This window comes from Lepus europaeus, chromosome 3 (genome assembly GCF_033115175.1).
Source record: "Lepus europaeus isolate LE1 chromosome 3, mLepTim1.pri, whole genome shotgun sequence".
NCBI lineage: Eukaryota > Metazoa > Chordata > Mammalia > Lagomorpha > Leporidae > Lepus > Lepus europaeus.
The window spans coordinates 144,256,174-144,269,262 of record NC_084829.1 but is presented as its reverse complement, the minus strand read 5'-3'; the positions used below and the strand labels follow the sequence as shown (position 1 = coordinate 144,269,262).

General features: G+C 47.0%; 1 protein-coding gene across 1 annotated transcript; it reads left to right on the top strand.

Moving 5' to 3' along the window:
• The first annotated feature begins 258 nt into the window (after positions 1–258).
• LOC133757139 (DNA-directed RNA polymerase II subunit RPB4-like) lies at positions 259–1,020 on the top strand. The gene has a single exon (XM_062187747.1). It carries the CDS (start codon positions 274–276, stop codon positions 679–681), a length of 408 nt encoding a protein of 135 aa, XP_062043731.1. The 5' UTR covers positions 259–273; the 3' UTR covers positions 682–1,020.
• The last annotated feature ends 12,069 nt before the right edge of the window (positions 1,021–13,089 follow it).

Below are 13,089 nucleotides of genomic sequence, written 5' to 3'. Positions count from 1 at the left end.
AATCAAACCCAGGTACTTAGATTTGGGAAGCAGGCACCTTGATCAGCATCTTAACCACTAGGACAAATGCCCACCCCCACTAGGCATTATTTGCAAGACATACAATAATGTTCCAAAACAAGTGGCACTCGAAATAAGGATGTGCTGTTGACAACAGAGTTTCCTTAAATAGGTAGATAAAAATCACTGTGGGCTAGGAAAAGGAGAGCAAAGTGAAATCTGAAAAGAAGTGGCTAAGATCAAAACTGATGGGTGGCGGCGCGCGAGACAGCTATGGTGGCCGGTGGCGTTGATCCGCGGGCTGGCGACGCCGAGGAGGACGCTTCACAGCTCATCTTTCCCAAAGAGTTTGAAACAGCTGAGACACTTCTAAATCCCGAGGTGCATATGCTTCTGGAGCATCGCAAGCAGCAGAGCGAGAGTGCAGAGGTCTTCATGAAGACTTTGACCTACACAGCCTGTTTCAATCATTTCAAAAACAGAGAGACCGTTGCCAGTGTCCGTAGCTTGCTGCTCCAGAAGAAGCGTCCTAAGTTTGAGTTGGCCTGCTTAGCCAACCTTTGTCCAGAGACAGCCGAGGAGGCGAAGGCCCTGATCCCAAGCCTGGAGGGGCGATTTGAAGACGAGGAGCTGCAACAAATCCTTGATGATATTCAGACAAAGTGCAGCTTTCAGTATTAATCTCCAGACTTCTCGGCTGCTGGAGGGAACCACGTGCCCAGCACAGCACCACCTTCCCTGGGTCTGGGGTGTCTTGCACAGAAATGCTACTACATTTCCTCTGGAGAGCACAGCCCAGGATTGGTTCGGGTTGCTGTTGAAATGTGACTGTTAGACCAGGATGAGCACATAGTCTTGGCGTGGCTTTCTAGGGCACCTGGCTTTCTGAGCCAGGAAGAGGGTAGGGGTGAGGTATAAGCTGTTGACTGCCTCATGCTATGGTTTTGGGCTCCCATGTAATTATTTTTACTGTTAATGTTTCATATTTTAATTTGAATGTATTAATAGTTTTTAGTAGACTGGGACCAAGGACATAGGAAACTTATATAGGGAGAAAACAATCTTACCTAGATGTGCAAGGAAGAATGAAACCAGACAGGTGTTCATGGCTGTGAGAGTATTGGTGTCCTTGTGCCTAACCCAGGAGGTGGGAAGCAATGAGACCTGGGGCACCTGTGCTCAGCGTTGTGGGGCCCTGAGCCTTGAGGGACACGGCTCCTTAGCCTGTCTTCCTGAGCTGTCTTGCAGAGGGGATTTGGAGTAAGTGGTTCATTTTGTCGCTGTCACACAAATTAAGATGTTTCTATCATAGGCCAGACTTGGAGTTCTGAAGACTGGGAAGTCAACTTCAGGCACCCAGTCCATGTCTCTGGCTTGATCCTTAGCAACAGGTGTTCCATCATGGCGGGTGGGAAGGGAAGGAGGGTTCCTCTCCTGAGCCTCCTCAGTGGAGTCACTTAACCTCAGGCTGGGTTGTAGTGAAACATTCTAGAGTTGATTTTTCTGAGGGAAAATAAGCCAGCCTATTTGTATAATTTGAAGGCTTTTCTTTCACACACTTGCTGGCCATACATGGATTTGTGATGTAAGGATTAAATCAAGGACAGAACAAATTTGTCTTTAAAAGTTGAGGTTGGGGCCAGCGCCGTGGCTCAACAGGCTAATCCTCCACCTTGCGGCGCCGGCACACCGGGTTCTAGTCCCGGTTGGGGCGCCGGATTCTGTCCCGGTTGCCCCTCTTCCAGGCCAGCTCTCTGCTGTGGCCCGGGAGTGCAGTGGAGGATGGCCCAAGTGCCTGGGCCCTGCACCCCATGGGAGACCAGGAGAAGCACCTGGCTCCTGCCATTGGATCAGCGCAGTGCACTGGCCGCAGCGCGCCAGCCGCAGCGGCCATTGGAGAGTGAACCAACGGCAAAGGAAGACCTTTCTCTCTGTCTCTCTCTCTCACTGTCCACTCTGCCTGTCAAAAAAAAAAAAAAAAAAAAGTTGAGGTTGGGCGGGTGAGTGTCATGGCGCAGTGGGTTATCCAGCTGATGGGAGGTGTCTTTGTCTTTTAAATAAATAGAATAAAGAAATAATTTAAGGTCAGGATACTTTTTTATTATTATTATTTTAACTTTTATTTAATGAATATAAATTTCCAAAGTACAGCTTATGGATTACAATGGCTTCCCCCCCCCCATAACTTCCCTCCCACCTGCAACCCTCCCCTCTCTTGCTCCCTCTCCCCTCCCATTCACATCAAGATTCATTTTCAATTATCTTTATATACAGAAGATCAGTTTAGCATATATTAATTAAAGATTTCAACAGTTTGCATCCACACAGAAACACAAAGTGAAAAATACTGTTTGAGTACTACTTATAGCATTAAATCATGATGTACAGCACATGAAGGACAGAGATCCTACATGAGGAGTAAGTGCACAGTGACTCCTGTTGTTGACTTAACAATATGACACTCTTGTTTATGGCGTCAGTAATCTCCCTAGGCTCTTGTCATGAGTTGCCAAGGCTATGGAAGCCTTTTGAGTTCGCCGACTCTGATCATATTTAGACAAGGTCATAGTCAAAGAGGAAGTTCTCTCCTCCCTTCAGAGAAAGATACCTCCTTCTTTGATGAAGGTCAGGATACTTTTATGTTAACTAGTGGTTAAGGCAAAAATAAGATATTTTTATAAATTTAAAAAAACACTGATGATATACAATCAAAATGAATGATAGACCAAAAATCCAGCCACTAATTAGAGCTTGGTAACAAAGGAAATAAAGATGATGCACCATTATTAGTGAAAGTAACCTGCACCTGGAGTCACAAAAAAATGAAAATGAAATAGAGGGGGGCTGGCGCTGTGGCACAGCAAGTAAAGCCTCCACTGCAGTGCCGGCAGCCTGTATGGATGCCAGTTCAAGTCCTGGCTGCTCCTCTTTCAATCCAGCTCTCTGCTATGGCCTGGGAAAGCAGTGGAAGATGGCCCAAGTCCTTGGGCTCCTGCACCTGCGTGGGAGACCCAGAAGGAGCTCCTAGCTCCTGGCTCCTAGCTTTGGATTGACACAGTTCAGCTGCTGCGGCCATCTGGGGGTGTGAACCAGTGGATGGAAGATCTCTCTGCCTCTCCTTCCCTCTGTGTGTAACTCTGACTTTCAAATAAATAAATAAATAGATATAAAAGAAAAAATTATGGGAGGGGGAAGCCATTGTAATCCATAAGCTGTACACTGGAAATTTATATTCATTAAATAAAAGTTAAAAAAAAAAGAGAGAGAGGAAGCCAGTGTTGGTGACCTCAGCTCATGCTAGTTGCTGTGGTTTGGAGGTGGTTTCAATGTCCCCTAGGGCTTCATTTGTTGAAGTTTAACCTTCCTTGTGAGGCATTAAGAGGGTGGGAGCAGACTCTGGTGCTCAGAGGCGGGGCCTTGGGGAGGTGGTTAGGGTTAGACAAAGTCAATAGGGTGGAAACCTTGTGCTTGAATCCTGGTGTCTCTACTAAAAGGAGAGAGGCCAGAGGGAGACACGCTCTCTCCTGACCTCTGGCTGTGAGACACCCTCTGCTTCCTTGGGATGCTGCCAGGAAGAAGGCCACCGCTAGGTGAGGCTCTTAGACCTTGTACATCCCAAACTGTGGGCCCAAGGAAACCTCTTTGTTTTGTAAGGTATCCTGCTTCAGGTGTTAGTGCTGAGAAGTGAATCAATACAGAAGCAGAGAGTAGACAGGCAGCCACCAGAGGCTGAGAGGGGGAACAGACACAGGAGAGGGAGACACACGTCAGCAGGTGCGGTTTCACTTAGAAAGGAGGAGTATGTTCTGTCGTTCAATTACACAATGTAGTGACTACAGGTAACAGCAAAGTGTTTTGTATTCAAATTAGCTGAAAGAGAGGATTTTTTAATGTTCTTGCCACAATGAAATGATAAAGATTTAGGGTGAGAAATAGGCTAATTAGCCAGATTTGATAATTTTCATAAAACATTCTATTTTATTTTCATAAAATACACGCAGGGAAACATCACATTGTACCCCATAAACATATAAAATTGGTGTTTGTCATTAAAAATAAAATAGAGGCAGGAATTTGGCCCTGAGGTTAAGATGGAAGTTAAGATGCCTGCATCCCATTTTGCAGTGTCTGGGTTTGATACCCAGCTCTGATGTTGACTCTTGCTTCCTACTAATGCAAACCCTGAGAGGCAGTGGTGATGACTCGAGGAGTGGGGTTCCTACCACCCACATGGGAGACCTGGATTGAGTTCCTTGTTCCCAGTTTGACCCCTTGCCTGGCCCAGGGTCCTTATAGATATTTGGAGAGTGAAGCAGTGAATGTGCAGTCTCTCTCTCTCTCTCTCTCTCTCTCTCTCTCTCTTTCTACCTCTCCCTACCTCTCTCTCTCTCTCTCTCTCTCTCTCTCTCTCTCTGTCTCTCCCTCTGACAAAAAAAATAAGTGCAAAGAAATCACTGAGCTGTCTTTCTGTTCCTTCCCTTTCTGGACAATCCAGCCTAGTTCCCTTGCATGGAGAAAATTGGGGGAAAACAGAGACCTACTTAGAGGTTGTTCTGGGCCTTGGAATTTCTCTGGCTTGGGGACCTTGGACTCAGATACAAAATGCTCTTGCATGAGTTTCTGGCTGTTTTTCTTTCTTTTTCTTTTTTCTTTTTTTTTTTTGACAGGCAGAGTGGACAGTGAGAGAGAGAGACAGAGAGAAAGGTCTTCCTTTGCCATTGGTTCACCCTCCAATGGCTGCCGCAGCTGGCGCACCTCGTGCTGATCTGAAGCCAGGTGCTTCTCCTGGTCTCCCATGCGGGTGCAGGGCCCAAGCACTTGGGCCATCCTCCACTGCACTCCCGGGCCACAGCAGAGAGCTGGCCTGGAAGAGGAGCAACCGGAACAGAATCCGATGCCCCGACTGGGACTAGAACCTGGTGTGCCGGTGCCGCAGGCGGAGGATTAGCCTATTGAGCCGTGGTGCCAGCCTCTGGCTGTTTTTCTAAAGGGAAGCAAAATTATCTTTTCCCTTCTTGCATCTCTTGTTGTGGGGGGAACTAAAAACATACAAAACACAAAACAGAAGTCAGTGGAGGGGTTATTTTTCGGATTTGGCATTTCTAGTTTATCTTTCACCTGAATTCCCCAGAGAAGGAGTTTTAAGATAAAAATGATCTTTAATTCCACAGTGAGACTACACCTGCAGAGAAATAAGTCAAAGTAACTTCTTGATATGTTTCCTGCTGCATTCAATTTCAGAACAGACGGGACCCCAGGATTTGTTAGGACACTGAGCTCCCAGTGGGGCTGGGAGTGCAGGGGAGAGGAGAAACAGACACGTTCCCTCCCTTCTCACAGCTATAACTGCTTAGGAGGAAGTAATAAGGGGGTCTGAGAGGAAACCGCTGGAAAGAGAGGCCCTCAAATGAGAGTGGCCAGGGAATCCCTTTCTGAAGCAGTGATGCCAAAGATCAGAGAGCACAGACGAGAACAACCCAGGCTGAGGACCCGCAGTCAGTGAGGCTGCGATGTTGTGAGCATCCAGGCGATGTCCAGGTGACACAGCAGTCAGCTGGGTGCACTTCCTCCACCAGGCAAGTTGATGAAGGGCATTACAAGAGAGAGTGGCATCATCTGAATCATGTTTTCAAAAAGAGTGTTTATTTATTTGTCAGGCAGAGAGACAACAGAGAGTGGCTGAGAATGGGAGGCAGATCTTCCATCTGCTGGTTCAGTCCCCAAATAACTGCAACATCTGGGGCTGGGCCAGGCCCCAGGCTTTCCCTGGCACATTAGCAGGGAGCTGGATCGGAAGCAGAGCAGCTAGGACTTGAAGCCGTGCTCCAAAATGGGATGCAGGTGTCACAATCAGCGACTCAACCTGCTAAGCCACAATACCGACCCCTGAAGTACATTTTGCTTATTTATCTAGAAAGACAGACAGTGATCTCCCATCTGCTGGTTTGCTTTCCAAATGCCTGCAACAGCCAGAGCTGAGCCAAGCTAAAGTCAAGAGCCTCGATATAGGTCTCTCATGTGGGGGGCAGAGACCCACCTACTTGGGCCATTACCACTGACATCCGGCTTGTACATAAGCAGGAAGATAGAATTAGGAGTGGAACCAGGACTTTGAAGCAAGGCACTCCACTATGGTATATAGGTGTCCCAAGAAGCATCTTAAACTGCTAGGCCAAATGCCTACCCCAGAATTTTACAATTTAAATGATCATTCTGGCCTTCTAGATTTTTTAAAAATGTGAATACTGGTGAAATGGAGGTGGTGAATGAAGAAAAAAGAATTGGGTATCACATCAAGATTTTTGGTATGGGGCTGGTGCTGTGGCACAAGCAAGTTAACACCCTGACCTGAACCACTGGCATCCCATATGAGTGCCGGTTCAAGACCCAGTTGTTTCACTTCCGATCCAGCTCTCTGCCATGGCCTGAGATAGCAGTATAAGATGGGCCAAGTCCTTGGGCCCCTGCGCCCACATGGAGACTCAGAGGAAGCTCCTGTCTCCTGTCTTTGGATCGGCGCAGCTCCTGCCATTGCGGCCATCTGGGGAGTGAACAAGCAGATGGAAGACCTCTCTCTCTCTCTCTTTCTCTCTCTGCCTCTTCCCTCTCTGTGTAACTCTGACTTTAAAATAAATAAATAACTATTAAAAAAAGATTCTTGGCTTTGAAATTATTAGTTTTTTTAAAAAACAGAAAGCAAGAAGACATTAAAATTGTTTTAAAAAATAAAACTATCACTAGTAAAATCATGTGTTGTTGGCATTTTTTTAAGTTATTTTATTTATTTGAAAGGCAGAGTTAGAGAGAGAGAATCTTCCATCTGCTGGTTCACTTTCCACTGCATATGATGCCAGTATCCCATATGGGCACTGATTTGAATCCAATCTGTTGTGCTTCTGATCCAGCTTGTAACTAACGCACCTAGGGAGGCAGAGGAAGATGTGCTCCTGCCACCCACATTGGAGACCTGGATGGAGTTCCTGGCTCCTGGCTTCAGCTTGGCCCAGCCCTGGCCATCTGGCGAGTGAACCAGCAGATGAAAGATCTCTCTCTCTCTCTCTCTCTCTCACTCTGCTTTTCAAATAAATAAAATAAATCTTTTAAAAAGAGAATAGTGGCCAGTGCTGTGGTGCAGGGGGTTAAAGCTCCAGCCTGCAGTGCTGGCATCCCATATGGGCACCAGTTCAAGTCCCAGCTGTTCTACTTCCAATCCAGCTCCCTGCTAATGCACCTGGGAAAGCAGCAGAGGATGGCCCAAGTCCTTGGGCTCCTGCACTCACATGGGAGACCTAGAAGAAACTCCTGGCTCCTGGCTTCGGATTGGCTCAGTGGCCATTTGGGGAGTGAGCCAGAGGATGGAAGACCTTTCTCTGCAACTCTCTCTTTAAAATAAATCTTAAAAAAAAGTAGATGGAAATAATTTTTTAAAAAGAGAATTAATAGTGTTTTCATTTTTCCAAAGTATTTGCAAGCTGCTAAAAAAATCTCCCTTTGGCACACTCATTAATAAAGACACACTAGACAAAGATGCATTAATGAGCTAAGTGTAAAAAACCCACAAACTGTAAAAAATGTGGGAAAAAATTATAGGGTAGCAAAGCACCTTCTAGAAATGAAAAAAATCACACAAAGAAAAAAATCAGCACATTTTTCTCCATAAAAATTAAAGATAGCATAAAGTAGTTCAGAAACAAAAAGTAAATTCCAGAAAGACTGTATCCAGTTTCACCTTTGCTTGCCAAATGTGAGCATGTGCACCATACTTTGTCTATATTGGCCATAATATTTTTAAAAAGCATTTTCTGAATTGACAAGATGGAAGAAAGTAACTTTCTGAGGCCGGCGCCACAGCTCAATAGGCTAATCCTCTGCCTGCGGCGCCGGCACACCAAGTTCTAGTCCCGGTTGGGGCTTGAGGTAGAATTTAAAAAAAAGTGATGAACAAAGTATCAAAAATTTAAAGACAAGATCTGACCCTGACCTTGAACAACTGATCTTATTTGCTGCAGCATCATTCCAGTCCTAGGAAAACTGTATTTACAAAAATGGGTGGCTGAGCAGACAGAAACAATTTGCTGACCTGATTTTTTTTTTTTTTTTTTTGACAGGCAGAGTGGATAGTGAGAGAGAGACAGAGAGAAAGGTCTTCCTTTTGCCATTGGTTCACCCTCCAATGGCCTCTGCGGCCAACGCACCGCGCTGATCCGAAGCCAGGAGCCAGGTGCTTCTCCTGGTCTCCCATGTGGGTGCAGGGCCCAAGCACTTGGGCCATCCTCCACTGCACTCCCTGGCCACAGCAGAGAGCTGGCCTGGAAGAGGGGCAACTGGGATAGAATCCGGCGCCCCGACCGGGAATAGAACCCGGTGTGCTGGTGCTGCAGGCAGAGGATTAGCCTTATTGAGCCGCGGCGCCGGCATGATTGTTTTAAATGTTGTGTTAAATGTTATTTGTCTGGATTACTGAAGTGGTTTGTGCTCCCTTGTGTTTTGTTCCTGGGGTGAGAGTCCCACTTGCCTGACTCCAATGCCTGCCTTGTTTGAGTGATTATTTGACAAGAAGATGAGATAGGCCTGACTGAATTTGCTCCCCCAAGAGGATGCAATGACCCATGCTTGCTTCACTGCTGGAGGCTTTCCTGTCAAGCCCCCCCCCCCCCCCCCCCCCCCCCCGTCTTCAGAACAACAACGTCTCTTTACTCTTGGGACAGTGCAAGTACGGACCAGAGCAAGTATGGGCCTCCGAGTGACCTGCGGCTCAACTCTCCGACTCTGAAGGCCTGGGACCTTGTGAAAACCTCCTCGTTAATGAAAAGGGAACATTGTGATCCAACACGCAAGGATGCGATCTTACAAGGATTAGGAGATGATCTACAGCACCTAGCCTAGGGATTACATTGCAGGAAACACTTAATAAATATAAAGTACTTGGCCTGCATCTCTGCCAAAATCACTCACTCAGTGAAATGGTTCATATTTTAAAAAGGTAAAGACAAGCAACACTAGCAATCAGAATGCCAATGACAAGCTACAGTATATTGTACACTTGGGGACCTGGAGCTCCTGGGATGTAGAGAGGGAGTCAGAGCATGCGTGGTGGTGACTATAACTACAGCTGGTTATGAGGCTGCCAGCTGGGAAGGTACCTCCAGGAAAAGTCCTCTTTCTGTCTTGTCTGACTCTCTGCACGGATGGATTTTTGTAACCAGAGTGAACTTCAGGTTCCCACTGGGATTCCAGAGTTCCTGGTTGAGAGAGATGAGAAAGAGCTCAAGTAAGAGACATCCGTGGGGCTCCTTGGACCTGCTGGCTTCTTGGACATGCTCCTCTCTTTCTCAGGAGTAAGGGTTGTCCTGAACACTCAACCCCTTTGCCTGATCCAGTGGATGGCACCTGTTGTGGATCGTGCAGAAACTCTTCAGTGACTGGTGGCATGAGGTTGACTCATGGCCTCACAGCTAATATTTGCTACTTGTGTTATCTGCTGATTATTCCATTGGAATTTGGTAGGGAAGAACAAGGGGGCTGAGGTCAATCCTCTATCTCACTTGGAAGGGCTCCATTGATGTTCTCTGAGCAAGAGTGTATTATGGTCAAAGTTGAGGTTAAGGAAACTTGTCCACCTTGGGTTGGACTGTGGAAGGGAAAGAAGATATTTGTCCATTTATTCAAACCACACTCATTGGATGCTTAATCATTTGGTATTATGTAGCAAGCAAAGTAGACAAAGTCCGGTTTTCAAGGAACTCAAAAAATAGGTCATAGCAATTTCTTCCTTCTGAATCTGTCCATAGTGCTGTCTTCGGCTATACCAGAAAATGGCATGTGTCAAAATGCATAAGATTGACTGTTTGCCTCTTGGGAAAATTGCAAAATTTCTCTAGTCTTATCAATCATATTCTACTTTGCCTTCTTTGATTTGAATACCATCTCTCCCCACGCAGCCCTTTCTCTCCCATTGTCCACATGCTCATCCATCAGCCTGACATCAGTGCTTCCTCACTGTACACTTCTGCAGGGTTCTCCTCTCTTCAGGCTGGGAGCATCCGGAGGACTGGTCTATATATCTTTCCACCTCTGCCTGGACCACCCTTGCTCTCGCTCTCACTGTTAAATTAATTTCTCTTCCGTGAGACCTCACTTTTCATTTTATTCAGGGGTAAGTGTGAGGCTCACAGGGTTAAAATGCTGCTTGGAATGCTTGCATCCCATATTGGAGTGCTTTGTTCAGTTCCACCTCTGCTTCAAATTCAGCTTCCTGTTAATGCACAACCTTGGAGGCAGCAGTTGTTGGCTCAAGTACTTGGGTCCCTGAAAAACCTGTGGAAGACTCATTTGGAGTTCTTGGCTCCCAGCTTTAGCCTGGCCCAGCCCTGGCTGTTGCAGGCACTTGGGAAGTTAACTAGTGGATAGAAGTTCTCTCTGCCTCTCTATCTATCTTTCAAATAAATTAATAAACTTTAAACTTTTTCTGATCCCCTAGGGAAGCTTCCTTTGATTCCAGATTGGATTGGGGTCCCAAGCCCTACACTATGATCACATTCTCTACTAGTACGAACTCCAGCTTCCCACATTATTTCTAGGTGGCATTTGTTTAACGTCCATATTTCCACTACAGAGTAAAGCATTGGAGGGATATGTTCATGTCTAGTTTCTTGCCATTGCAACTGTTTCTTGCTCAGACCCTAGAACAAAGTAGATGATGAATAAATGTATTTTAACCTTTTGAAATAAAGAAGTAATGATCAAGTGAATGAATGCAGTGTTTTGTTTTTGTTTTAATTTTCTTGACAGATAGAGTTAGACAGTGAGAGAGAGACAGAGAGAAAGGTCTTCCTTCCATTGGTTCACCCCCCAAATGGCCACTACGGCTGGTGCTGTGCCAATCTGAATCCAGTGCCAGGTGCTTCCTCCTGGTCTCCCATGTGGGCAGGGGCCCAAGCACTTGGCCCATCCTCCACTGCCCACCCGGACCACAGCAGAGAACTGGAGTGGAAGAGGAGCAACCGGGACTAGAACCCAGCGCCCATATGGGATGCCAGCACCACAGGCAGAGGATTAACCAAGTGAGCCACGGCACTGGCCCCTTGTTTTTGTTTTTTTAAAAGATTTATTTATTTATTTATTTATTTGAAAGGCAGAGCTACAGAGAGGCAGAGAGGCAGAGAGAGAGAGAGAGAGAGAGAGAGAGAGAAAGAAAGAAAGAAAGAAAGAAAGAAAGAGAGAGAGAAAGAAAGAGTCTTCCATCCACTGGTTCACTCCCCAAATGGTTGCAATGGCGGGAGCTGAGAGGATCTGAAGCCTGGAGCCAGGAGCTTCTTCCAGGTCTCCCATGGGTGTAGGGGCCCAAGGACTTGGGCCATCTTCTCCTGCTTTCCCAGGACACAGCAGGGAACTGGACCAGAAGTGGAGCAGCCAGGTCTTGAACTGGCACCCATATGGGATGTTGGCACTACAGGTGGTGGCTTTACCAGCTATGCCACAGTGCCAGTCACATGAATGCAGTGTTTTCATTCACATAATAACCAGAGTACAGGCAGCTCTCTTCCATTTACCATGATGGTTACAAACATTGGTCTTAGTGGTGGGTGTTTGGCTGAGCAATAAGACACACGTGGAGCTGGCATTGTGGCGCAGCAGGTTAGCACCCTGGCCTTGGCTGGCACCATGGCTCAATAGGCTAATCCTCCACCTGCGGCGCCGGCACACAAGGTTCTAGTCCCAGTCAAGGTGCCAGATTCTGTCCCAGTTGCCCCTCTTCCAGGCCAGCTCTCTGCTGTGGCCCAGGAGTGCAATGGAGGATGGCCTAAGTGCTTGGGCCCTGCACCCATATGGGAGACCAGGAGGAAGCACGTGGCTCCTGGCTTTGGATCAGCGTGGTGCATCGGCCGCAGAGGCCATTGGGGGGTGAACCAATGGAAAAGGAAGACCTTTCTCTCTCTCTCTCACTGTCCACTCTGCCTGTCAAAAAAAAAAAAAAAAAAAACACCCTGGCCTGAAGCATTGGCATCCCATATGGGTGCCAGTTTGAGACCCAGCTGCTCCACTTCCCATCCAGCTCTCTGCTATGGCCTGGGAAAGCAGTAGAAGATGGCCCAAGTCCTTGGGCCCCTGAAACCATATGGGAGACCCAGAGGAAGCTCCTGGCTCCTGGCTTCAGATTGGCACAGCTTCGGCAGTTGTGGCCAATTGGGGAGTGAACCAGTGAATGGAAGAACTCTCTCTCTCTCTCTCTCTCTGTCTCTCCTCTCTTTGTGTAACTTTGACTTTCAAATAAATAAATAAATCTTAAAAAAAGACGCATTAGGATATCTGTGTCCCGCAGTGGAGTACCTGGGTTCAATTCCCAACTCTGACTCTGACTCCAGCTTCCCGATAATGCAGACCCTAGGAGGCAGGGTGATGGCTCTAGTACTTGGATCCCTGCCATCTAAGAGACCTGGATTGCATTAGTTCTAGATATTTCGGACTTTGGGGAGTGAATGAGCAGATGAGCTCACTCTTGCACTGTGTGTGTGTGTGCGTCTCTCAGATTAAGAAAAACAAATAAACAAACAAAATGGCACCAGAGTTGTGGCACAGCAGGTTAAGCTGCAGCTTGGGAGGCCAGAATCCCATATCAGAGCACTGATTCCAGTCCTGAATGCTCCATTTCCAATCCAGCTCCCTGCTAATGCATCTGGGAAAGCAGCAGGAAGATGGTCTAAGTGCTTGGGCCCTACCACCCACATAGGAGACCCAGATGGAGTTCCTAGCTTTGGCTTGGCCCAGTTGTGGATGTGATGGCCAGTTGAGAAGTGGAACAGCAGATGAAAGATCTCTTTCTCTCTCCTTTTCTCTATCTCTTTTCCTTTCTCTCTCCCTCTCTGTCACTGTGCCTCTCCCATAGAATGAAGAATTAAAAAACAAAACAAAACAAAACAAAACAAACAAACAAACAAAAAAACAAACCTCACAGGGTGCTGTGGTGCAGCAGGTTAACGCCCTGGCCTGAAGGGCTGGTACCCCTTCCGATCCAGCTCTGCTATGGCCTGGGAAAGTAGTAGACGATGGCCCAAGTCCTTGGGCCCCTGCACCCATGTGGGAGACCTG

What these genes read in the sequence shown, in the direction of transcription:
- LOC133757139 (XM_062187747.1), top strand. Translation starts at nt 274, where the DNA reads ATGGTGGCCGGTGGCGTTGATCCGCGGGCTGGCGACGCCGAGGAGGAC.